General features: G+C 44.3%; 1 protein-coding gene across 1 annotated transcript in view; it reads right to left on the bottom strand.

The window, feature by feature from the left end:
- Positions 1 to 19,548: 19,548 nt before the first annotated feature.
- LOC101768658 (probable serine/threonine-protein kinase PBL3) overlaps positions 19,549 to 23,788 on the bottom strand; it is a 5,461-nt gene continuing 1,221 nt past the window's right edge. Inside the window, exons 2-6 of the mRNA XM_004983088.4 lie at positions 22,426 to 22,784; positions 22,205 to 22,340; positions 21,968 to 22,104; positions 21,746 to 21,869; positions 19,549 to 20,298 (exon numbers count right to left, since the gene is read on the bottom strand). Coding sequence (XP_004983145.1) covers positions 19,817 to 20,298; positions 21,746 to 21,869; positions 21,968 to 22,104; positions 22,205 to 22,340; positions 22,426 to 22,784 — 1,238 coding nt within the window. The 3' untranslated portion in view covers positions 19,549 to 19,816. The remainder of the gene's footprint in view (positions 20,299 to 21,745; positions 21,870 to 21,967; positions 22,105 to 22,204; positions 22,341 to 22,425; positions 22,785 to 23,788) is intronic.

Genomic DNA, 23,788 nt, shown 5'->3' with positions numbered 1-23,788 from the left:
CTTCATACCAAAAGAAGCCAGCATCTGTAGAGGTACAAGCTTGGAGAAGAATGCTGGCATACCCGGCGCTTCCCCGAACTACCCCTCACTCTCTCCCTACTCTAAGCACAAGCTAGGCAGCACCTTGTCTTTGTAGTGAAGCTCTAAACTCTTCTTGAGAGGTGTTGGTGGTGTTCACCCAGGGTGGTGAAGTGTCCGCAAATAAGACCCCTCCCCTCATATTTATAGGCACTTGGGGGTCGGTTCCCGAGAGGAATATTTGGGGAATCTTCCTTAACTGCCATTGCAAAGTTGGTAACTGGCGACACGTGGCGGCTGGAGGCAAAGTGAAGCCAACAGTGGTTTGGCCAAACCATGGGTTCGGTCGACCCCTGGTAACCGCCTTAGCCAACTGCCTTTGGCTGAGTGTCTACCAGGTGGGTCCTCACTTGGGTACAGGGTGCTTTGCGGTGAATCTTATCATTTTACTCCTGTTTGTGGGCCCTTCAATCCGTGTGCTTGCTCCTGATTGGTTGAGAGTGTGTTTCCTTACTCTTGAGGTGTGTTTTCTCCATTAATGGACCTGCATACAAATATTCACCAACACTTGTGCAATTTGTTAGTAATAACTCCTACCACTACTATTGATGCTCAAATTTTTATGTGTTTATGCAGGAGTTGATGGCCTAAATTTGGTACTATTGATGGCGCAGATCTGCAACAGCCCATGGCGGGAATGGCGCATGAGCGTAGCGATAATGGGAGGAGGACGTTCGGTCAGGTCAGTCCACTGGTTTGTGCCACTACTTTCCCCTATCGTCCTAGGAAAGGGGATTTATTGATCTAGAGATCTGGGTTGAACATACTAGATGCAGTTAGTTTTTAATTTGGATCATTTTATGAATTGATAGGTTCTTATATTTTACTAGCTTCTAGAGGTTCTTGGAGTCATTGGTAGCGAAAGATTGGGTCTCCTAACCATGATGTTGTCGTTGTGGATCTTGAAAATAAGTGCGAGCATAGGTATGCTCTCCATGTGAGGTATGATTGGACATTTAACAACCCTGGTCGCTGGTATGCATCCTGGTGCAAGGTAAACGATAGCTTGTTTCAATTCTAATAAACCTTGCTTGTACTCTTGATGTTAGTGTTGTAAATGGCAAATTTTATGAACGTAATGCAGATCGCAAGATCATTGTTGATGCCTACCATATTTCTTAGTCCCTACTGGTAGAGCCAGTATTGCGACTCTTCATCATGCCCATCAGTTCCTAGGAAGTAAATGTGATTTCCTTTCAGGTTAGGTAAGCCACAAATGGCATGCTCTTGTACAACAATGCACTTGTCAGGTCCAAATAGGATGATCTTAGTCTAGAACTCTTGAGCTGTCTCCCAGTGAATAGGCTGCCAAATGTCACTGACGAATGAATGCAAAGTAAATTTCACCACCTCAAGGTCTCTCTCATTGATATCCCAGCTCTAGGAGCTATGCATCCTCTTCTCTCGAACAACAGAGAACAATCGGTCTTGACCTTGGAGGAGAGAAGAGTTTCTCATGCCAAAAACCCATGATAACCGAAGTCCAACAGCTTAAGGAGGTGCTGGAAGATGAAGCCCCAAGTAGATCCGCATGTGTTCAGGAGAACTGCGCCATAAATCTTTCGAGGGAATGGTAGTCTAGTTGGATTGGCTTCCCAAATACCAGATGCATAGGGGCAATGACCCTAGCGCTGGAATCGATTTCAGGGGCCACAAATTGGTTAACACAAGAAATGACTCTGCGCTAGTAGGTATTTCTAAGCCCAAGATACAAGCATCGAGAGAACCCATACGGCACCATGCTGGAAGTCGAGGAAGGATAATGTGCTCCCGATGAGACAAAGGATTCAACAGGAACACAATGCTCTCATCTCTATCATCTATGACAACAAGGCGTCCAGATCCACCGCAACCAATCAGCCTATGCCTTTTCCCAGCTAATGCTGGAAATGAGACCTCAAAAAGCTAGTAATCCACGACGGATGCGAATGTCACTGCTCCAGATTCACCGATATGTTCAGATTTCTGAATCCAAGGGTGAAACGGGCGTGCCTCGCCTGAACGAGCGTAGTTCCAACTCTTACAGACTGCTTTGAACCTGATAAAATCTCTTGCATCACTGATCTTATTGGCGATACTCACAACAAGATCTGGCATAAGATTTGCCTAGGAAGGACCCATGTTGTAGGAGAGATTGACTAGACAGTCAAAGAAGAAGGTAGGGGGAGAACAATGGAGGACTCATAGTAGATAGAGAAGGGGAAAGTTATGGATGAGGCAGAGATTGCAGTTCCAAGACAGAGTAATGATGAGGGAGTGAAACCGGTTGGCGAATTTTTGGTGTATTGATGTTTCGTAGAAAGGACCTTCTTGTGTATGAATACTAACAACTGCATCGGTGTGTTCGTGTTCACCGAATCATCTTGTATAACTATTGTTTACCAGACCGGACCTTCCGGTATTTGTATCGCTTGTTTAAGTGCTATGGCTTGTATGTATTTGAAATGATATTATGTATTTCTATCACTAATGAACCCACACCTCTAAAGAAACTGTGATATGATGAGGGAAGTATTAGAAATACCATGATGATGTGGCACTCATGGAGAGATTGGAAGACCGCTTTATGATTTTACATTACTTTGCGGGGGCCAGTTGTCAATAAGGGCAGTGTTAGATTATATTATTATCCTGTTCTCTTTCCTTGTCGAGTAAGCTTCTTCTTCATTCTTGCAACCACCACAAAACCCCTAGTCTGGTAGTGCGCCTCTTCCTCTCCTCATGGTGCCATCATCTCCTAGAGTGACGACGTATGTCACATCCTCTGATGAAGAGGAAAAATCTCCAGGGCTGACGGATTCGAAGACGAGCGATTCATTGTCTCCTCAAGCGATAGTGGACACATCCTCTAATGATTGTGAGTTGGTGGAACAAATCGAAATCGTCGATCAGGTGCCTCTCCAACATCTCACCATCCTCAAGTCAACTAGAGGTGGCCGTGGTCAGGGGCGCGGAAGCACCACCACTCGCCGGGGCACCACCGTCCTCATGCGCAGAGCCTAAGGAGGATGGAAGGGACAGCCACCATCTTCGTCGATCGGCTGCAGTCAATCTCTACCATCCTCATCGAGCAGAAGTCAAGGACCTCTGTCATGGTCCTCGACCAGTGGCCATGGAGCGGCGCCATCATCCATGGGTGGCGGCCAAGGAGGTCCATGATCTTCCACGGGCGATGGCAATGGAGGGACGGCCTCGTCGTCGGGCAGCTGCATCAAGGCCCCGGACACACCATCGACCAAGAAGAGGCGCCTCGATTAGTGGTACTAGTAGAAGAAGTAGTAGTAGTAGCATTGGTAGTAGTAGTAGAAGAAGAAGAATCAGTGGTGGATGAAGAAGAAGAATTAGTGGTAGAAGAATAAGAAGAATTAGTAGTAGTAGAAGAAGAAGAATTAGTGGTAGTAGTCATAGTGGTAACAATTTGTTGTCATCTTGGATCTAGATCCCTTTGCGATGCGGTTTTCTTTTGCTAGTAAGATGGGTTTAATTAAGTAGCATTATATTGGTAACAATGTCATCTGGTCTGTTCAAAAACTAAATAATAGACTTTTCCCTTTGTCAAACCTAGCAGAACTGTTTTGAGACCAAGAAGGCCTATTTCTTGCACTTTCATCCGGTCAGCTCAAAAACAGAGCAACGGACTTTCCCCCTTCCTCACAAAAGTTTTTTCCCTTGTGGATGCTTTACACAACTATTGTGAGACCAAGAAGACCTATTGCTTGCGCTATCATCTGATCTGTTAACAATTAGGGCAACAAACTTTCCCCCTTCCTCACTAAAGATTTCCAACTTGTTAGAAGAAGATATATTGGGCCATGTCAATGTACCATTCACAAATAATTTGTGTTAGAACATAGATAAACATGACCATTCTTATTACCAGCACCACATTCATAGGCCATAGCATACATAGGCATAGATCCACTATTGGTACAAGTTCAACGACACACTCTAACAAAGGAATCCAGCATACATAGGCATACATCCACTATAGGTACAATGACACACTCTAACGAATGAAGCACGACAACACATAGGCATAGAAGTGGTGCACCGACATACTACTACCAGCATAGGCTCATGGAAACCACGCGGTAGCACGAAATTCAGCAAAACGGCCATCTTGGTGCAGATACTCTTCTAAAGCATGATGACTTGCCCTAGTATCCCATAGTCACGCAGGTGAAATGCCAATGGTATGTGCATGGAACAAGAGGTCACGAATGGTCCACTGCCTGTGACCCATGTGGCAAAAAGGGCAGACCCACATACCATGGAGACGAACACGGTTGAGCCTGGACTGCTGAAGAAAACCCAACATAGACCATTTCAGCTCATGCGATTCATCTGGTTCGGTGAGGACTGGCCGAGGAGGTGGCATTTCAACGGGCAGTAGCAAAGGTGGTGGCCGGGCTGCAGGTGAAAAGGTGGTGCCATGAGGTTCAGCTGATCCTGAGGTGCCGTTGTCAGTGGCTGAGTCGGAGGTGTCATGCGGACAAGGTGCTGCTGAGGTGCCGTTGCCAGCTATAGAAGTGGAGGTGCCATCAGAGCCAGCTGCTGCTGAGGTGCCATGGGGGCAGGCTGCTCCTAGTTCTCTGACTCCTCCAAGTTCCATGCTCCATCTCTTCTAGGTCAGGCCATTCTCCACTACATACACAAACGAAGAACAAAGGCACCATAGGCTTACAATACTGAACATATCAATACCATGCATATAGTAAATGAGATAGACAAGAAAATGACATCACGTACCTCCAATAGAACAATGCAAGACGATGGACTGATGAGTCAAGGCGTTGCCTTGCAAGAATGCTGTGCACCCGCCTATTTATTGAGCACTACGGCGGGCACGCGAGCTCGGTGTGGCAAGCCAAAGTTGCAATGAAAAACGTGAGATGCTCAGAATATATTCAGGCCTAAAGCGTGCCACGAACGTAGGTTGGAATATTTAGTTTTGCACATCAGTTACATGTGTGCATGACGGGTGTCATGGGATAAGACCGACATGTGCAGGTGTACATTTCGCTGGATTGTCCATTATACAACACAATACATTCATGCGAGATTATGAGTCATAGGTTCCCTTTTGAATGTGAGTGAAATATAAGAAAGATGTTGCCACCGTTCATCTGTAGAAAGAGAATAATTGTTGTCATGTTGCACAAATCGATAAGGTCGGATAGTCCTTACGTCGTCAGATGCCGGTGCAGGATGTCATGACTAGTCCAACTCATCTATGGTGCATGGCTGAAAAGGTCTGCCAAGGGCATGGATTTGCACTAGATGATTCTCACATGCAAGCAGAGCCTGAAAAACATGAACTGGTCGATGCAACTAGGCCTAGGTAGAATATGGCGGACCAAATACCCCCAAAGGGTGGGAATAAAGACTGGTAATGGGCATTCATGACCGCCACTTTAGGGACGTGTTGATTCAAGACTAGTAACAGACGTTCACGAATGGCCGTTTTGGAATGACACACTCCTACCTATTAGAGGCAGTGTATCCACGAGTCGATCACCTGTGACCATGTTCCCTGCATCGCAAGTCAACTTCTCAGTCTCAAGCGCGGAAGCAAAAGTAGAAGGAACTATTGGGCAGTACAAGGAATCCAGTACATTCATGATCGGAGGCCGTCAATGGAGGATACGTTGCTACCCTACGGGTATTCATGATCCGTGGTACCTACCAGCAGGACTAGAAGGAACTTCTTTCATCCTCATTCTAATGAACAGTGCACAAAAGGTAGGTGTCTCATTGCTATGAATACACATGCTCACATATACGCTTGCATGGTCAACCCTATGAATGCTTGCATGTAGGTACAAGTCTTGTTCCGTGCAGTGGCTGGAGACACAACCAATTATGATGATACATTTCGAGTTCAAGATTTAAAAGAACTTGAATTCAGGAATGGGAATCTAGAACATGGCTTTAACTGCCTCGTGGGGCATCATGAGATTGAGCGTGCGTGGGACCATTCCAGTTGCGTAAACATATCCTGCACTGTTATAGTACTAGAGGATGACTGCATTGAAGTTCCACCTCCATCAGTAGGTAGAAGCATATGCACAACAATTGCAGCCCAAGCCCCTGTGGACATCGTCTTCAACATAGGTGGCCAGGTGATTCGAGCAAGACGGGCCGATGTGGTGGCACTATCTCGTGTGGTGGAGGCATTGCTCTATTGGCACCAGAGTGGAGTCAAAGTTAGAAACTATTTCAATTAAAGACACTAACCCTGCTGGCTTCTCGCTGCTGATCAAATACACCTGCAAAGGATCACTCCCAGAGGAGGCTGATTTATGGGACACCCCCTATCAACGCCTGGCCCGTGTTACTCTCACTCGCCAACATGTACTGCATTGAATGGTTGAAGCTGCACTGTGCGTCAAAGATGTGGGACATGGCGTGTGAGAAAACTATGACCACATTTCTACAATGGGAATTTGAGACTAACTGCACCCAATTACAGGAGAAGTGCATGTCTCTCATAGCGCTAATCTCGCCGGATAAAATTCTCACAGAGGATTTTCTGTTCATGTGTTACCACCATCCCGAAGTTATCAAGAGGATCCGCGTGCTTGCTTTAAAGAACATCGAGTAGAGATTAGGAGGCCGCCGCTAGGGTCCACTATAGTTTTATTGTCTTATTTAAGTGTATTTTATCATGTAAACAGTCAAAATGGTACATTAATTTGTTGCACTGAAGCACATTTGTAATGCAATAGTCGGATCATCCTGCATACATGAATCTATAAAGGAGGATACTCCGTGGAGTGCTCATCAATGACATGATGCCGCGGACTGTCCCAGAGTCCCTTCTAGAATCGCTCATCTACGTAAGGTCACTGACGCTTGGGTCTGAGTCCCAAGCGGTCCAACGTGCCAGTGACCCAGGTCTCATGGCAGTTTCCAAAGAGTTTCATCTCCCGCTACCGAGCACAAAGGCGGGATCTGAAATTTTGAATTCCCCGCTCCTCCTCGGGGTCCTCCCCCATTATATATAAATAAAAGAGGGGAGCCAAGCCTCCCACATCCCACCTGGTAATTCCAAAATAAGTCCCCTCCCCTCTTCCCGTTGAATAGCCCTAGTAGATTTGCGGCGGCGGCGGCAAGCGCAACCTCGGCAGCACCGTCAAGCTGGACTGGCTATGGGCTACCTTGGCTACGAGCAGCGGGCTTCCTCGGTGATGGGCTTGAAGCTACGAGATGATTCAAGGCCATCACTCCATCGGCTTCCCCGAGGCTACCATCGGCGGTGCCATGCTCGAGTACATGCGAAGAAGACCGAGGAAGCGGCACATGCCCGGGCTGCTCCATCGTGGCGGCATTCGGCATCTCCTTTTCTTTATGTTCGTCAGGTCAGTTGTCTCCTCTTCGTATTGCTAAATTCAATTATTAGATTGCTTCCCCATGCTCTTTGGCTTTTAATATTGTAGTTGCATGCTTTGGTGAATGTGGATCTGTTGTACCCTATTGTGAAAGTTGGTAAAAAATTACTGCTCACCAAATCCCCTTTATCTTTCATCTTTTCCAATAGTTATTTTTGTTTTAAGTCAACTTATTTATGTGGTTCGTAGAACTTAATAGATGAAATTATTAGATTGCTTCCCCATGGTCTTTGGCGTTCACTATTATAGTTAGATTGGGGAATGTTGATCTATTGTACCCTATTAGTAGATTTGATGAAAAATTACTGCTCTAGCAGATCCCCTTTATCTTTCACCTTTTCCAATAATGATTTTTGTGCCTATACATAAACAAATGCATCAATTGAAGTTTGACTGTATCCCGTTTCAATCGGCCAGAGAGTCAACATCTGTAGTCACTCCTTTTCAGTCCAGCTCCAGGGTAACAAACTAAACACATGATGATTATTGACATTCCTTGTTTCCTTAGTTTAAATCAATTACAAGATCACAATCTGACTTTGGATCCACTGTTGCTAGCTGGAAGTTCTCAAATCAATGGTGCTTCTTGTAAAATAAGAACGTGATCTGGCAGCGGAGTACTCAAGATGCTCTACCAAATCCTTATGCGGCAGTGTTGATCAGGAGCAAGTTGACGCCGATAAACAGGATGGTGTACAACTTCGACAACAGTTTGTTGCTCACTAGCAAGAGTTAGCTACCTTGAAGAAGGCAGAAGAATCAGAATCAACTTTCAAATTGCAGTCAGCCGAGATTGAGAAATTGAAGAACACAAGATAGTGAAGCACTCCTTCGTCAACTACTAACCTATACAAGAGGTTAAGATCAATGATCTACTTTGTCTCTTGAGATTATGACCTGAATGCAACTTTGTTAACCTCTATTGTTTGTGAGACAGTTATCTTGTAATAGTTTGTGATATGTGATGAACAATATGGTAGTGGTTGTCTTGATGGGGAACAATACTTTTTTTTCTTGTATACATAAATATGTGTTCTGTTTATTGTTAGCAAACCGGATCGGAATTGAAATGAAATCAATTATTTGTTAGGCCCGATTGGTTAAATTTATGTTTGCCTTAAGTGGGCTTAGCTCACATATAATTTGGCTAAAAGTCAATTTCATTCATAAATTGGGACTAAAAGGGCCGCAAACCATTTGCACAACTTTTATGCTTGACCCAACAACAAATAGGTCTACTGGAATCAATTTTGGGCTATTTGAACAACATTGGTATGTTGGAACAATTTTGGGCTCGACCCAACAACAAATGGGCCAAATTCATTTTACGATGAAACAATTTGTCACAATTGTCATGCCACATCGGATGCCACATCAGATTCTGTCCATCGTGGCAAAATAGTAGGATGCAATTTATGACATTTCTGTTTAACGATTCATATGCGTAATAATCTTAGTGACACAATGAAATAAGGAATATCACTAGTCGCGGTTTATGACGCTCGACTAATGACGAAGGGTTTTCGTCACTCTCGCGTCATAAATCTAGTTTATGATGCAAAAAATGTGTTTTTTGACACTTTTTAGATCATCATAGGTAGCAAGATTTCTTGTAGTGATTTGCGAGCTTTGTTTTAATTATTAAGAACTTTGTTACAATGCTTTTAAACTAACAGTGGTACTTGCAGGTACTTTCCTTCCTTATCCTCCTAACAAAAAAGAATTAAATAGATTTAGACATAATAAAAACAGTATCATAGTAATTTCTTACTATTTTTATATTGGTACTTTTCTTTAGCTACTTTATGGTACCATTCGATTTCACTGATGGACTGTTCTTATTTTTTTTAAACACTCTAAAATTTCTCAATTATTAATCCCTCTGATTTAAAACAATTGACTAAGACGTGCGATCGTTTAGGGTACTCGTATGTGTGTGTTCCCTAACGCTTCTCTCTCTGCCCCTAATCCTGACAGTGTTTGTTCCACGATGTGTAACGTAAATGGATTGCAACGTTAACCTAACATATGTTAGGGTGGCGTTTGGTTTGCCTAATGTATCGTAATCCAATTACACCTGGTAAGCAATAACGTTCCGGCTGTTTGTTTCTAACAACCCGTAAACAGTTAACAGCGTAATCAAATCCCAGCCTATACAAATCTCATACCGCTATGCTACTCCGTAATCAGAAAAGGGATGCGGTGCCGCTCAGCTCAAGATGAAACGAGCTGAAACAAGATGCTAGGCCGTGCACGTCGCCGCCGCCTGAGGCACTGACCACGTTGCTCTGACCTCTTCGAGTCACCTCCGCCACCGTCGGCAGTGGCCGGTGACGCGGCAACGAGGACGCTGGCCGCTGCCTCCTCCACCTCATCCTTCTCTGCTTTCTTCTCGATGCGTCACCACCGATGACCATGCTGCTCTGGCTCAACGACCTCTTTGTGTCGTCTCCGCCGGCGGCGACGGCTGCCGGCGATGCGACGACGACGATGTCGGCCACTGCTTCCTCTGCCTCATTCCCATCTGCTTTCTTTTTGATGCACCGCTGCTGATGACGCTAGCTGCAACAGCTTCTGGTCGAGGTTGACCTCCTCCTCGAAGCTCCATTTCCTTGTGGCTGCAGCATCCTGGAAGGCTAGGCTATCAATCTGTGAGCATCCTAGAAGCTCCGTTTCCTCAGTGAGCAACAAGCGCACGACAGAGATAGAGAACAGCAGGCCTGACCAGCAAGATGCAAGGAGAGAAACGGGGAAACGAGATGACGATGGCAGGTGGGTGGTTAGAGATGCAGGTTTACATTCCCTTCACAGCGTGCGAACCAAACAAAGTGAGACATCTGTTTCATTGTTAACATTACCGCTGGTTTCTGATTACATTTGCGTTTGCGTTACATTTTTTTGAAACAAATAGCACCTAACAGTTATCCATAGGAAATGAAGGCATTCTTCCCTTCCCACAGTTACATCTGCGCATGAGTGGCCGGTAGCCAGTCTTGGTGTCGGCTAAGCCTAAGCTGTCTGCTGGTGCCGAGTCCCCCAACCTGTGGTGTTGTCAAAGTTGAGATGGACGCGTTGATGATTGCGTCCAGTGTCGCCTTACCAACCTGCAAAGCTGTGATCAATCATCCACTCCGCTTTAGGGCTTTGCAAAGCTAGGAAAAATTTAGTACAACGATGGAACAAGAAGATGAGTGCTTTGCGATGACATCTTCACGGATGGGCTTCTCATACAAATGGAATTTATAAACAACAGAAATCAGACCACAATATACTATCAATAAACTAGACATTGCTACGGAAACTCGTACTTTGATAGAATTAGAACACGATCAACTCCTTCAGGCTCGAGAAGATTTGACTAAACTTCTTCGATAGGAGGAAATCAAATATTATCAGCATGCGAAAGCAACAGACATTCTGCTTGGGGATAACAATACTAGATACTTCCAAATGGTTGCCTATGGCAAACATAGGGGAAAAAATTCTTTTTTTTTCCCTAGATCATGAGAATGGGAAAATTGGGGGCCAAGCCAATTTGAAAAACTACATTACTCGGTTCTACAAAGACCTCAAAGACCTCTTTGGTGCACCTGAGGAAAATTCCTTCACTTTGGATGAGTCGAGGAAAGATGACATATCTCAGGTCACTCAGGAAGAAAATAACTTCCTCACTTCGCCCTTCACGGAGAAAGAGGTACGGAATGCGGTTTTTGACATGGAACGCAATAAAACACCGGGTCAAGATGGTTTCCCAGCAAAGTTTTATCAAAAATTTTGGGACGTCATCATGGAGGACTTATTGCAAATGCTCCATGAACTTCATGCTGGAACCTTACCACTATTTAGCCTCAATTTTGGAGTCATAACACTGATACCTAAAGTTCAAGAAGCAAATTGAATACAACAGTACAGGCCGATCTGTTTGCTAAATGTGAGCTTTAAGATTTTTACGAAAGTGGCCGCTATAAGAGTTAATTCAATTGCGGATCACATAGTCAGCCCGACTCAAACGGCTTTCATGCAAGGACGTAACATCCTTGAGGGTGTAGTCATCTTACATGAAACCATACACAAGTTACATAGGAAAAAACAAAGTGGGGTTATTTTTAAAATTGACTTCGAGAAAGCATATGACAAAGTGCGATGGCCATTCCTAATGCAAACCCTAAGAATGAAAGGCTTCTCGCCCAAGTGGATCTCCTAGGTAGAATCTTTCATTTCTTGGGTAGTGTAGCAATCAATCTTAATGAGGATGTGGGGTCATATTTCCAGACTAGGAAAGGCCTTTGATAGGGGGACCCTCTATCACCCTTACTTTTTAATATTGTGGCCGACATGCTAACAATCCTAAATAGAGCCAAAGTAGATGGTCAAATTAGTGGATTGGTTCCTCATCTAGTTGATGAGGGACTATCTATCTTGCAATATGCTGATGATACAATTCTCCTTATGGAACATGACTTGGAGAAAGCACGTAACATGAAGCTATTTCTTTGTGCTTTCGAGCAACTATCATGACTTCAAATCAATTTCCATAAAGTGAAATATTCTGCTTTGGTGAAGCACAAGAATCAATTGATCAGTACACTGAATTATTTGGCTGTAACCCAAGATATTTTCCATTGAAGTATTTGGGTATTCCGATACACTATAGGAAGCTGTCAAATGCGGATTGGAAAAGGGTAGAGGAACGCTTCGAGAAAAGACTCAGTAGATGGAAAGGTAAGCATCTTTCCACAGGGGTGCGACTAACACTGATAAATTAAGTTCTTAGTAGTTTACCCATGTATATGATGTCTTTCTTCGCGATCCTCGGAGGAGTACTTAAAAAACCGGACTACATTTTTTTAGCAAAGTGATGACCAGAAACGAAAGTACCTCCTGGCCAAATGGAGCATTATGTGCCAACCCAAGGATCAAGGGGGCCTGGGAATACATGATTTAGATATAAAAAACACAACCTTGCTCAGTAAATGGCTTTAAAAGCTTGTCACTATAGATGGGACTTGGCAACAATTACTGCGTAACAAATATCTTCACTCTAAGCCACTTTCACAGGTCCAATGGAAAAATGGGGACTCACATTTTTGGGCTAGTTTGATGAAGGTGAAAAGGGAGTTCCAATGTTTTGGTACGTTTATAATCAAAGATGGAACACAAGTTAGGTTTTGGAAAGACAAATGGTGGGAAACTCAGCCCTGCGAGAACAATATCCATGCTTGTACAACATAGTCCGCCACAAACAGGATACTGTCACAAAAGTCTTCAGTGCCTCACCACCGAACATAACATGGAGGAGGGATCTCATTAGCCACAAGTTAACAACCTAAAACAATTCAGTTTCACGTATTGCTAACATTGTGCTAAACCAAGAACCAGATGAGTTTCAATGGAATTTACATCCAAGCGGTCAGTCTCGATGAAATCACACTATTTAGCAATGATCCATAGTGATGTCCCAAACTTCAATAAGGACCTGTGGAAATTAAAAGCCCCTTTAAAAATTAAGATCTTTATGTGGTATTTGCGAAGAGGAGTAGTGTTAACAAAAGATAACTTAGCAAAGATCAATTGATATGGAAGCAAAAATTGTTGCTTTTGTCACAAGGACGAAATGATTAAACATATTTTCTTTGAATGTCATTTCGCTCGTGCTGTGTGGTCTGTTATATATGTGGTGTCAGGTTTATCTCAGCCTCGTAGTGTTTCTAACATGTTTGGAAGTTGACTATGGGGTATTGGAAAAGATCTAAAGCTGCTAGTTCTGCTAGGAGCGGCTGCTACATGTTAGTCGCTATGGCTATGCAGAAATGATATAATCTTTGGGAAAAAAATATAACTCTTCTCCCTTGCATGTTATTTTCTTGATTATACACTGGCTCCGCACGTGGGTTATATTGCAGAAGCTGGCTTCACAGGACTTGGTTGTTGCGGCATCACTACGATTGGCGCATGTTGACGCTCGTTATTGACACACTTTTAGTGCTATTTAACTTGTGTTTTCATTCTTAATCTTATACTAACCCACCACTTGGCACCTGAAATAACTCCATTATTACACATGTGTTGTATTTTGGAGTATATTGCATTATGACAAGAAATACGACATAATCAAGAGGGTTTGCATAAAGAGCTTAATGGATATTTGGACATGGATTGTCGAGGGAAGCCAACACGAGGAAGGAGAGGACCAGAAGGGCCAGGAATGGCCCAAACCGATCACCTTGGGACCCTCTGGGGTCGATCGGCCTGGCCCATTCCAGGGTCCGGTCGACCTCCTGTTTCTTCAGCGTGAAGTTTACAATGATGTCTAGGGTTTTTTCACCGACATTAACCTAGAGCCGCCGCCTATGGGAGACTATAAATACCCCCTCATGAACTTCAAGGAAGAAGGAGCTGGAGAGAGAGAAGAAAACACAACGTAAACACCATGCACCGCTGCAACAAGTAGGAAAAACGGAGTGAAGATTGGATCTACGAGAACCCACGCGAAGCGGAGCACCAGAGGAGGAAGGAACCTCCCAAGCCAATTGGCTTGGAGGTGCCCAGGCTGATCGGCCTGGGGATTTTCTACCCCTGTTCATCATCATCTTTGGTCCAGTTGACCTATAGGATGAACTTTACCCAGAATTTTGTCAACATGTGTAAGATCATGGGGTAAAGTCTCTGTTTGTCCTCGGGGTTGTATGGAGATCTTGATTTGTAATCGTTGAACCTCTTGTTTAAGATCTATTTGTTATTTATCATATCTTGATGATGCTCTTTTATATAATGGCTGGCCAACGCTACTTTGGGTTGCTTATTTGCTTACCTAGAATGATCATCAAGCCGTGTTCTTATCGTTCAATATTTGAGTACCCTCGTGTAGTGACAACGTGCAAGAGGGAAAGTGTTGGGCATGGTTCACATCCACTCACAATAACACTTAGATCCAGTTCTTTCATGCATGGTGATTACATCTACAAGTGATCCTAGATCCCTAGGACAAGCGTTTTATCTATCTTGTTTACATACTCTCTATCTCCTTTAATCGAAGTCACTAGTTCTTTTGTTAGATCAATCTTATCATATTCAAAGAACCTTTGGTTACATAGATTAGTGCTTAGTTAAGCATGCAAATCCACTTATTCCATTGATTGATAAACCTTGGGGGATTACTCTAAGGGAAGAGGTACAACTGATCCATATGCTTGCAGTTCATAAATTGACGTGCTAACTGCCGTCAATAGTGCAGGTGGCCAAGGAGTTTTTTCACCCAGGCACATGGTTTGCGGTCTAGTTTGAGGATTGACTGTCAATAGAGTGTTTGGGTTATGTCCTGTATTTTCTTTTTTAGGCTGTGTGCATCCCGCTATGTAGAGGTTGTGAGTGTTTTAAGGAATTGTATCCACTCGATGTAATGTTCTTGAAATTAATAAAACTTCCATTATAAAAAAACTCCGCTTTAGGGCAAGGGCAATGGTAAAGGTTGAAATGAGCAATAAGGTAGGGGCCCACATAAAGGTGACCTTTGTTACCGCTTAGCTCACAATGGTTGAGGTGAAAAAGGTAACATTTAGGTGGGGCCTGTTTATTTGCTGTGGGAAGGTGTGAGAGGGAGAGGAGATTGGTGGGAAGAGAGAAATATTTTTTTAATCCTTTAGGGTGCACCTTAAGCTTATGACTGGCTTTAGTTGTTTCTTTTTTAAGGTGTATGTGCACAATGGCTATTGCTCAAGCATTAAATACTTAAGGTCACTTTTTTGCAACATTGTGGCTGCTCTTACTCACACTGGTATCAGTAGTCACCGCTGCAGCCAATCTGCGCATGTGTTGTCTTGTGTTCCTTATGTAGCAGAAGAAGCATTCTCTCATCATGCGAGGCAGTGGCGAAGCTAGAGCAATTTGGAGGGGGATGCGCTTGCCTTGTGGGTGCATAGAGTTGATTCATGGGTGCAAATATGGTAAAAATTTGGAAAAAAATCACTATTTTTTCATTTTTAGGGGGTGCATTAGCACCCCCTAATCACTATATAGCTTTGCCCCTGATGCGAGGTCATTCTGTTTGCACGCGTCATCGGCTAGGGCTGCTGCATGCTGCCACTTACGGATGGATATGGATGTCGGAAAATCGGAATTATCTGCATTTTTGTATCTGCTAAAACATCAAGATGGATATCCATATTCTTATCAATTTTAATATGGATTCTAATTGGATGTAATCCGATTTCCATATTCGCATTCGATAAAATATGAAATATCTGAGATTATCCGTATATTTAAAGAATAGTACTCGGTGAAACTATCTAAAACTTATCTATATGACAAATTACTAATGATAAATATTACTCAGTGAAATTATTGTATGTGTGTTTATTCACCTATTTTCTTATTGAATACTTTATATGCTTATTGAAATATTTATGTTTATTTTGATATTTTTAATTATTGAAATATTTATCTACACATATGTTTATTTCAATGAGCTATCTTTGTATATATGTGCTATATAGATATATAGTCACTTTACTCTACACTTGTATGTTGATTTTGATCTACTATAAACCCAACCATAAAGAAAATTGATACTTGTTATCACAATATTTTCTAAATCGAGTATGTATCCAAATTCCATGGAGTTACAAGGTAGAGGACGAGAGCCCCACCTCCCACCCCCTGCCACCGCACGCCCCCATGCTGGATGTGCCTCTGTCTAGCTTAGTGTTGTTTGAATCCTTATTCTCTTCATTTTCCTCCTCATCTTCTTGATGTAGCCAAACTACCTCAGGGCTTGATGTTGAATGTATGAGCCTACATAGGCTACGAGAAGAGGCATCATGTGGAAAGCTTGGTACATGAAGAAGTTGGCCATCGTTGATGGAGCCGACGGGCGGGGCAGGTGCTACAGAGTGGGAGTTAAGATTGTTTTTAGCATCGTCATCAGCGGTGTGGTTTAGGTAGCAACCCCTGCTTGGTTCCTCCTCGGCATGGGGGGTGGCATCATCATCACGCTGGTTCTTCTGGTCCTCCTTCAGGTACTCGTTGTAGCAAAACCACAAGGAAATGGTATTGCGATCAAGACTAGTATTAATATCAGAGTTGTCATCGAAATGAGGAGTGGACGCTCTAAATCATCCTTTCTCCTTGTATAGAGCCTCTTGTGAAACTGCACTAGCACCAAGGGCAGATGCGGGATGGAAGGCTGGGGGGGGGCTCAAGCCCCCGTACTTCTTCCTCTCCCGCCTCTCTTTCCTCTTCTTCTCCCTCCTCCTACCCTCTTTTTTCTATGGGCTTCCTCTTCTTCTACCTCATCCTACCCTCTTTTTTCCATGAGCTTGAGCCCCCCAGCCCCGTGTTGGATCCATACTAGACTAGCACGGTATTGTTTGAACTGTTTGTAGTTGTAGGTTGGTGGTGGACAGAGGGAACGGGAGGATGGCACATTGTTGTAGCTTGGGCCATGGGCTTACAGACCTTGTACTAGCGAAGCTCTATTGGAACCGGCCGAGGCTAAAGTAGAGGGTTTCGGGTGCGGATTACGTCATCAAATGTATGCAAGAGTATTACGTTTGCATATGGAGGAGTGCTAGAGAGCTAGCTATGGCGTTAAGAGATCATAAAACGGGTGAGGTAGAATGATAATAACAATCATCATTGTAGCAGAAGAGTCATAATATGCAATTGAGGGGAGATGGAATGCTCGTCGTGACAACCGGATGTATCTCATATCTCAAGACTCACCAATGGCTTCGGTTAGCTTGGCTACATAATTCTTGGTCGTAGCATGTGCCGCATATCTTAGTTTTGCTATGTCATTGTTAGAATTGACGTGCTCATCAACGAGTTTAATCATGATACTTGTTATCAGCTATCTTCTAAACCAAGTGGGTATCCAATTTCCATGGAGCTCAAGGGGTAGGGGCGTGCGCCCCCCGCTAACATTCTGGATCCACCCCTAACTAGCACGGTGTTGTTTGAATCCTTGTTCTCCTCATGTTTCTCCTCATCTTCTTGATGTAGCCATCGATGCTGTTGTTGATGAAACCACCTCAGGGCTTGATGTTGAATGCATGAGCCTACATAGGCTACGAGTAGAGGTATCGGTGCAGGAGCCAAGTTTACATGAAGTTTTCCATTGGCGGTGGAGCCGACGGGACGGGTAGGTGCTTTGGAGTGGGAATTAAGATTGTTGTTAGTGTCATTGGCAGTAGTGTGGTTGAGGCAGCAACCTCCACTTGGTTCCTCCTCGGCATGGGGGGCCTGATGACCGCTCGGGGTCATCATCGTCGCTGCGCTGGTTCCTATGTGCTTCTTCAAGTACCCATTGTAGCAAAATTATGAGGAAAATGCTATTGCGGTCCCAGCTAGTATTGAAATTAGAGAGTCATGCTTTAAAACATCCCTTCTCCTCGGAGTTGGAGGGAGTTAGAGGATAAGAAAGAGGAGCTGAGGAGCCAAGCCTCCTTTGAAACTGCACTAGAACTAAGGACGGATGCAGGATGGAAGGCTTAGGGGAAGGCTCAAGCTCCACCCCTGCTACTTCTTCCTCTCTCCCTTCTTTCCTCTTCTTCTCCCTCATCCTACCCTCTTCTTTCCATGGAGTTCAATGGGGTAGAGGGCTTGAGCCCTCCTCGTATCCCATGCTAGATCCACCCCTGACTAGCATGGTGTTGTTTGAACTGTATGGTACTACACTACTTTTGAGACAAAGAAACAAAAGTACGCATGTTAATTTGATTTGAGAAACAACATGATTTTAAGCACTGGTATTGGTAATGAAAGATGTACAGTGTCACTTTAAGGCCTTGTTTGGTTCCTTTAGTCCATGGACTAAAGTTTAATCTGACCTCTGTTTGGTTCCTTAGACTAAAGTCCATAAATGCTATCGAACAAAGATCATTTTACCCTTCTTTCTACCCCCTGGTACCCCTGCGCTCCTTCCCTCCCCTCCACCCATCATCTTCCTTCTTCCTGGGTGCAGCTCCTGCAAAGCTCTGCCTGGGCGTAGCTCCTGCACAGCTTCGCCGCGCCGTGCCTTCCTACCACCGGGGATGCCTTCCTCCATGCCTACGCTGCTGTCGGGAGGGAGGGCATCGTCGGCGGGAGGGACGGCGGCAGGCGGCGACGGCGACGGGAAGGAGGGCGGTGGGCAGCGACGGTCGGGAGGGAGGCCGCGGGCGGGAGGGACAGCAGCGGGCGGTGACGGCGGCGGGAGGGAGGCGGCGGGCAGCGACGGCGGCAGGGGCCGGGAGGGAGGCGGCAGGAGGGAGCCGGGTGGGAGGGAGAGCAATAAATGAGGGGCAGGGGTGTCTCCAAACACTTTAGTCCAGTTTTGTGGATTAAAGGACTAAAGACTTGTCCTACTTTTAGTCTAAGTGTTTGGGTGTTTAGTCCAACTAAAGTGCACATTTTAGTCCAAATTTTAGTCCATGGTGGGAACCAAACACCCCCTAAATTTTTTTTCCTTGTATAACTTGAATAGGCTGCTTAACTTTAAGCACCAGGAAGTAACATTTTGTCTATGAAAGCGTAACTTTTAGCACCTAATTGATTTCGGACAAATGCTAAGATGACTAACTGGAATTAATATAACTACAACCGTTTCTTCTGTCATTGCAGGTGGGATCCACTGTGACCGGTTCCCGCGCCCTGTGTCGCTGCCCGACTCCGCACGTCGAGCGTGCTCTGGAGTCTGGACCGACCCAGTTGGGCTGGCAACCGCGGCCGTGCTGGGTCTGCTGTGCGCCCTTGCCACGACGTGCTGCTGTGCTCGGCCCGCGCGCGTGCCACGACAGGGCGGGGCCGGGGCGGGATGAAAAGCAATGCTAAGCACATGTGCGTGCAATGAAACAGTGACCATGACATCAGCATGAGGCCAATGCACAAGAAATCTTCCTGGCTTCGTAATTTGTTTGTCCAAAAATCAAAGCTGACATTCATTCTGAATTTTTTATCGTTTTGGCAGCACTGGGGGTGGTCCTCTAGATGTTTGCATGCCTTTTTCTTGTTTATTTATTTTACTATTTATACCGTTGAAAATTCTAGCTATTGGAGCCCATCCCTCAAGTCCCCTAGAGGTACAATGCTTAAGTGTTTCAAGTTCAACAAAGGAATGGCAGGCGACACCGTGAGATGAACACCACCTTCACTCAAAACTGAGAATCCATTGGCTCAGAAACATCAATCGATCACAGAACGGCGATGTCTCACGATTCAGCATCTCACACAACCAGCTGGTTCCACGACACATCACCCTCGCAAACAAAAAACTACGCTCATCGGGACCAACAACACAGCAAAGTATACACCTACAGCGAACCAACAACTACAACCACACAGACTCTGCACTTCATACTTCAGTCGCTCACCTAGTGCACCTGTGCGGTCCTACACGCCGACAGCGGGGAGCCTGCCGCTACTGGCAACGGGGAAGCCGAACCCGACAGGCGTCGTGGCGAGGGCTGCGCCTTCATGGGTGACCTGGGGACGGAACCTGATGACAACGTCCGCTGTGTGTCCACCTGCGGTGCTGTGACGTTGTACTTGGGGTCCTGCAGCTGCTCCAGTTTCTCCAGGACCTCAGACATCGCTGGCCGCGCCTTAGCATCGCTGCCGATGCACTGCAGGGCGATGCTTGCGACTGCGTGTGCACCTTTCTTCGGGTACTGTCCGCCCAGCTTCGAGTCCATGATGCGGTACAGACGGCGCTTGTCACGCAGGTAGGGTTTTGCCCAGTCGACAAGGTTCTGCTCAGATACCGGTTTCGATTTGTCTAGCGCTCGACGTCCTGTCAGCAACTCCAGCAGCACCACGCCGTAGCTGTAGACATCTGCCTTTACTGAGAGGCGACCTGTACATTGAGAGAAAGATTGTATCAAAATATACTCAGCAGTTCGCGTCGTTGGATTTGATACTTTTATCCATTCACTGGTTTTGTGCCCACTGCTCGAGAATGGATCCTGTACATATATGGATACATCTCCATTAAATATGTAACTAGACATAGCACAACGTCAGATCTCTCCACCACCCCCCCCCCCCCCCTCCCCCTTTTCTCTGTTCCTTCAAAAGAAAGAAGAACCTCTGAACTCCCTTCAAAGGCTAGATTGAAATGAATAGACCATCTGTTGTCTAATGACATTTTTTAAGACATTATAATATCTTTTTTCAACAAGAGAAGCTATGTTACCATAAAGAGAATATATTTTATCCACATGGGTCAAATGACTGGTCATGAAAATTCTGCACTTAGTTGGCGCCTCTTAATATTAGTTTGTTCTAATTATACACTTCTACACTTAAAACACTAATGATATGGTACAAATTTACACATACCAAGAATCACATTTGGAAAGAATGTTTTTTGGTTTGCAGAGCTTGTTTCCATAATGACAGTTACTTTATTCTAATAAGTTTGCACTAAGGCACTAATCTAAATCCTAGAAGTACCTCTTCCATGTACCAATGGCAACAGGTTACAATATTAAGGTTTAGCCACTAGATTGAGGCGTATGGACAATCCATGCATAAGCTGATGCACTGTAAAAACAAATAAACAATCCTATAAGAGCATATTTTATACATTCAAGAACAGATCTTGTACATATAGCTTCATCTATAGATATGCAACTGTATGCAGTAGACAATGCAGATACTGTAAAACTTGTGGTAAAGATCATGAACACACGTATGACCTCTTCTCACAGTTTTCTATGAAATGGAATTGACCACCTTTTTTCTGTGAGATGAACTTTTTCTTATGAGACTACAACAAGACAATAATACAGAAAACAAGGCACCTTTTAGCAAGTCAAACATCTTCTTGGTCGAAAACCAGAAGCAATGTTCTACAAAGTACACACCACGATGACAAAAAATAGAAATACATTGGGTTGGAGTGGTATGTTTGCAAACTAGTTCAGAAGTAGTAATATTACACCAATTTTGCCAATTCTGTGACCAGAAAGCAAAATTAAAAGGTAATGCTAAAATATTTGGATTTTATTATAAGGTTCGATACAAACTAAGAGATCATAGTGAGCATGTAATCCTGGGCCTAGTATACATAGTAGGCAAAATATGATATGCTAACTCAAAGTAAATACCACCATCGCTAATACAAATTAGGAGCTTATATTGAACTTGAGGTGATATTAAGGAACTCTAACTCGAGTTCAGGTATATAATGTTGAACAAATGGCAAATATCAAGGGAGTAAATACACATGTTGTATGGTATGGTTTCATCAATTCAGAATCACAAATTGCATACATTCAAAATTGAGATTATTTTCTAACCTGTTGCAACATATTCTGGAGCTGCATAACCTCGTGTGCCCATGACTTGTGTAGAAACATGGGTTCTATCCCCAGTTGGACCTGCTTTTGCCAAGCCAAAGTCTGAAAGCTTGGCATTGAACTCCTGCATCGAGGAGAAAAAAAGTTAGGAAAAGAAAAGAGCGGAGTGGGGGGATTTACAAGTTTGCTCAGAACAAGGGTGAGTAGCCATTTAATGTATACCGAGTCAAGGAGAATGTTTGATGCCTTGAAATCACGATATATGACTTGGTTCTCAGCATCATGCAGAAATGATAAACCCCTAGCAGCCCCAATTGCAACTTTGAGTCTTATTCCCCAGGGTAAAGGATCCGCACCTCCTAAAAGAATGGAAAGTTTCTGTTGGACTTGGGGAAAAGTTTAAGATACTGAAACGATAGGTTTTCAAAAGAAAAGGTTGCATTAGAATAAAAAACATACGTCTGAATAGATGATTTTCCAAACTTCCTTTAGGCATGTACTCATACACCAAAAGTCGGTTGTCACCATCTGAGCAATAACCAATGAGCTTGACAAGATTCTGGTGGTGAAGTTGGCCAAGGTAGTCAACCTCTGTCTGCAGGCGGTCAATCCCAGTCAATACAAATAGTAAGTAACTCTGAGAAACTTTAGAACATGAGCTAAAGCACTGGCGAACATACCAGCCATTCCTTGTGGCCCTGAAAACCTTCTGGTTTTAGCTTCTTGATGGCTACAACCATACCACTTCCCGGCTTTGAAGGGGCAAGAGTTTGCTCATCAATCCAGCCTTTGAACACATAGCCAAATCCTCCTTCCCCAAGAAGACTGTCGGACCGGAAGTTCTTAGACGCAGACTTGAGATCACCAAATGAAAATGCCTTCAAATTTGGTGATGACAAGATTTCCCCTTCTGTCCTAGGAGTAGGAAGCTCTCTACTTTCTTTGTATGAGGGTACAGTCCAAGATGACCGAGTCGAGCCACTTTTGACCGTAGAGGGGTTGGATGATGAACTTGATTTGCTTCCTACTTTTGATTGATCTGACGTGTCATCAATAAACACAAGACATGTGTATGAGCATAATGGGAAAAACATGCATACATTCAGTTGCATATGGATATTCTAATTAATGACTGAGTTCCTTCACTTTGCAGGTAACACAATTGAAGACAAAGTAGTCAATTATGAACTACAGAATCAGCTAAGTTAATGCAAAGTTCTCAGTAACAAGTTTCCATTTCTGTCAGATAATCATGCTAATTCCAACTTCCAAGAAGAAGCAATATGCTGCTCTTTTTAGCTAATCTAGCCAGAAAGTCTGGGCAAGGCCAATCCATGAGTTTGGGCATACAATTTGAAAATCCAACAGCAACTAGCGCGCAGGCATCCTTTCCAAACCAGAATACGGAGAATGATAGTTCCTTCTTCTCCAATCTAGAAAAAGAAAATCCTTATTACCTCTTCCATCAAACAAATGCCTAGCCAGTTACTATGACAATCAATAGCTAACACTCTATAACGAACAAGGAAAAAAAGAAAGCGAGGGCACACAGAGCAGCAAACACAAAAATAGTCAGCAGAGGCTAGCAGCAGAGGCAACCCACACAGCACTCAATCATCGATAAAGGAAAAGGCGCGCATCTGCAAGGAGCTGCCTTCCCAAATCCATCCACCACTCAGAACCCAACGGAACAAGCAAGCCAGGAGCGCCCTGCCCAGCCCCCCCCCCCCAACACCCTCTATTGGGGGGGTAAGCCCCGCAAATGTTTTTTCGTTCGGGGGGGGGCCTGTCTTTTAGACACAAAGCATGGTCCGAAGAAACTTCGCGAATAGCGGGGGGGGCTGAGGAACTTTTTTCGGGAGGGAAAGATAGCCCGCCCGGGCGCCCGAGTGGTGGAGGGAGTGAGAAATATACACTTAGGGGGGTGTGGGGTGCGCCGAGATATCGAAGAAAAAAAACTCGTCATAAAAAAAAAAACCCCTCCCACTTCCACCATCGAGTCAGAGGTCGCAACATACCCCCCCCCTATTAAATAAAAGCTGT

The sequence above is a fragment of the Setaria italica genome, chromosome IX (genome assembly GCF_000263155.2).
Source record: "Setaria italica strain Yugu1 chromosome IX, Setaria_italica_v2.0, whole genome shotgun sequence".
NCBI lineage: Eukaryota > Viridiplantae > Streptophyta > Magnoliopsida > Poales > Poaceae > Setaria > Setaria italica.
The sequence above is the reverse complement of the archived record's forward strand: the minus strand, read 5'-3'. Positions and strand labels throughout refer to the sequence as shown.